This window comes from Engystomops pustulosus, chromosome 10, assembly GCF_040894005.1.
Source record: "Engystomops pustulosus chromosome 10, aEngPut4.maternal, whole genome shotgun sequence".
Taxonomy (NCBI): domain Eukaryota; kingdom Metazoa; phylum Chordata; class Amphibia; order Anura; family Leptodactylidae; genus Engystomops; species Engystomops pustulosus.
In genome coordinates this window covers 58246609-58249335 of record NC_092420.1, presented here as the reverse complement: position 1 = coordinate 58249335, position 2727 = coordinate 58246609, and the positions used below count along the sequence as shown (strand labels likewise).

Below are 2727 nucleotides of genomic sequence, written 5' to 3'. Positions count from 1 at the left end.
ATTTTCAATTTGCGCCCCATTTAAGTGGGGTTTTTGGCGCACGCGATTGCATGCGCCACAAATTGGGGGTGTGGCCGACGAGCAACCCAACTGATTCGGACTAAGCGCAGGATTTACAATTCAAATTGTGTCGCAAGACAGTAGAAAGTGAACTCCGGCAGACCTCAGCAGGGAAGCGACAGATGCAGGAAAATGGCCGCACGATCTTGAAGAATCGCGCTGGACTTCATCCTTGTCAGAGAACGCACCTCGGGGATCGCAACAGGACCGGGTAAGTAAATCTGCCCCTATGTGTATTGCTAGACCTTTTAGAGATGAAATATTTCTCTGTAATGTGCAGTTTCCCACTTTTATACATATTTTCATGGAGAAACACATAACTAACAGGCTTCCACTTTACATTCACTGCAGTATCGACTCCCCATTCTCTACCTCACAACCTGTTGAATAATCCATTACAAAAGCTTTTTTCCAGGAGTATAATGTCACAAAGACGTGAAGTGAGCTGAGAGTATAACACGGAGAGCTGTCACAGCCGTGTCACCCCTCCCTCCTCAATCTCATATTCACTCTCCCTCTCTCGCCGCCTGCTTCACTCTGTTGCTCCTTCTCACACATGCACTTTCCCATTTCACCTGCCTCCTGCACATTTGTTCTGGGAATGGCTTCTTCATTTTCTACAGGATGAGCAATATCACCGCTCCCCCAGACGATTGTGAGAGACTTCTAGGGACACGTGTCCTGGTGGCTGCTGCGTACTCAGTGTATTCAGTGTCTGGGACCTTGGCCAATGTTTTGGTTATCTACCTAGTCTGCTCTTTCAAGAAACTCAAGACAACTAGTAATGCATTCATTGTAAATGGCTGTGTTTCTGATCTCCTAGTCTGTGCATTTTGGATGCCTCAAGAAGCCATATTAATTTCTACTGGTCGCCAGGAGAACCCCACTTACAGGGTATTCATGGAGGGGGTCTTTTTCCTTTGGATGACCGTCTCTTTATTATCCCATTCTCTCATTGCGTTGAACCGTTTTGTGCTCATCACCAAACTGCCGACAGTGTACCATACTGTGTATCAGAAGAGGAACACAGAGTGGATGATTGCCATGGCATGGGTAATGCCTCTTGCCTTTTTACTCCCTTGGCTATTTGGACAACGACCTTATGAAATAAGCCTTCACTGCCCTAAACTTAGACTTTATGTGTTTTGGGGGCATGAGGTCCCAGCCTCCAGTTCGTACACTGCCATCCTTTCTGCGGTCACAGTTTTAAGCCAAACAGTAATCCTTTTTCATTGTTATTTTCGCATTTTCCGAAAAGTACAGGTCAGCCTGAAGAGAGTGAGTGTTCTGAACTTCCAGGTGGTCCACAACCTGCCCTGCTCATGCCCTCGTAAGGACAAACGGTTGGGTCTGTATGTGCTGATTGTCTGTTGTGTTTTCACATTAACCACAGAGCCATTTGCATGGTCAGTCCTGTATGGCTTGTTCCAACCTCTGCCGCAAGGTATTGAGACAGGCAGCTGGCTTTTACTTTGTCTTCTATTTGTGCTTAACCCCTTCATCTACACCTGGAAGAATGAAGAGTTTAGACGGTCCTTCCGAGCTGTTGTTGGAGGAGAACTGTGGAAAAGCTCTGGAAACAGTGCTGATCCTGCAGTGCAAACTATTTCCCAAAATGAGTCATAAGGCTCGCTTCATTCATGATATTGCCAGAGCTCACCTTATCCTTTGGGACAAATACTACACAGACTATGGGGGAAGGCATCTGACTCAGAAATCAAAGCTAGCTCTTGACTATGTATGGCCTCTGTTCTCCTCACTTTTGTATTGATGGTTTCTATGGAAACATACTGCATTCACCCCCCCCCCCCCCTCTGCTCCATGGGCCGGTGTAAATTAGCCCTCAGTGGGCAACACAGGTTGAAATTGTATTATCTGCAGAAGCTGCTAGTCGAGAATTTCTGAGAAAAAGAGTTAAGTAAACAGACTGTGCAGTACATCTATGAATTTTGCCAAAAGAAAAAAAATGTGTTCTACAACATCTGATTTTTTTTTCATGTTGCTAGAGCCAGCATTAAAAACAGCAGAGAATAATAATGTGTTCGTGACAGGAACAGACAGCATGAAAAAATGGATTTGCTAAGAAGATGCATTTTCTTCTGATTGAAATGTTCTAATGGAAAAGATTGCCATAAATATTACTGTGGAAATTTTAAAGGATTTTTACACTTTTTACACATGTTTTCTTGTAATGAATTCCCATGTGTTTTTGGATAAGAATAGTTTTGTAATTAGTTTTTATTCTCCATTTTTCTTCATTTGGCATCTGCAGCTGCTATGTTTTGCACTGGCCAGTCAGCTTCAGATTACCCTTAAGATCGCCCGTATAGAGGGCATGTCTTCCCTGACCTCACCTGAACGTTCTTCTAAGCTCATCAGTTTATGAGAAGGATCGGTCAGATCAAGGCAAGGGAATAAAATGGATTACCATGCATTCTGCAGCTAGTTTTGTGGTGTAGCTGCTGCGGAAGCCAAATGATGCAATTTAAAAAAAATATTGCAAATAAGTGTTTACCCCAAATTACAATAATAGCTCTAGATGTGTACATTGTCTCGAAACTGTGAATAATATATGGTATACCTATACCACTCAAACTTGCCTTAAAATGCTAGATATATCATTCATACATGGATACCTGCAATAGCTCACTCATAAATTCTGACAAG

The 2727-nt window shown here is 43.2% G+C and overlaps 1 protein-coding gene across 1 annotated transcript; it reads left to right on the top strand.

Moving 5' to 3' along the window:
- The first annotated feature begins 587 nt into the window (after nucleotides 1–587).
- Nucleotides 588–2075, top strand: GPR88 (G protein-coupled receptor 88). Its single transcript, XM_072127860.1, has one exon. The coding sequence runs from the start codon at nucleotides 685–687 to the stop codon at nucleotides 1684–1686; it is 1002 nt and encodes a 333-aa protein (XP_071983961.1). The 5' UTR covers nucleotides 588–684; the 3' UTR covers nucleotides 1687–2075.
- Nucleotides 2076–2727: the final 652 nt, after the last annotated feature.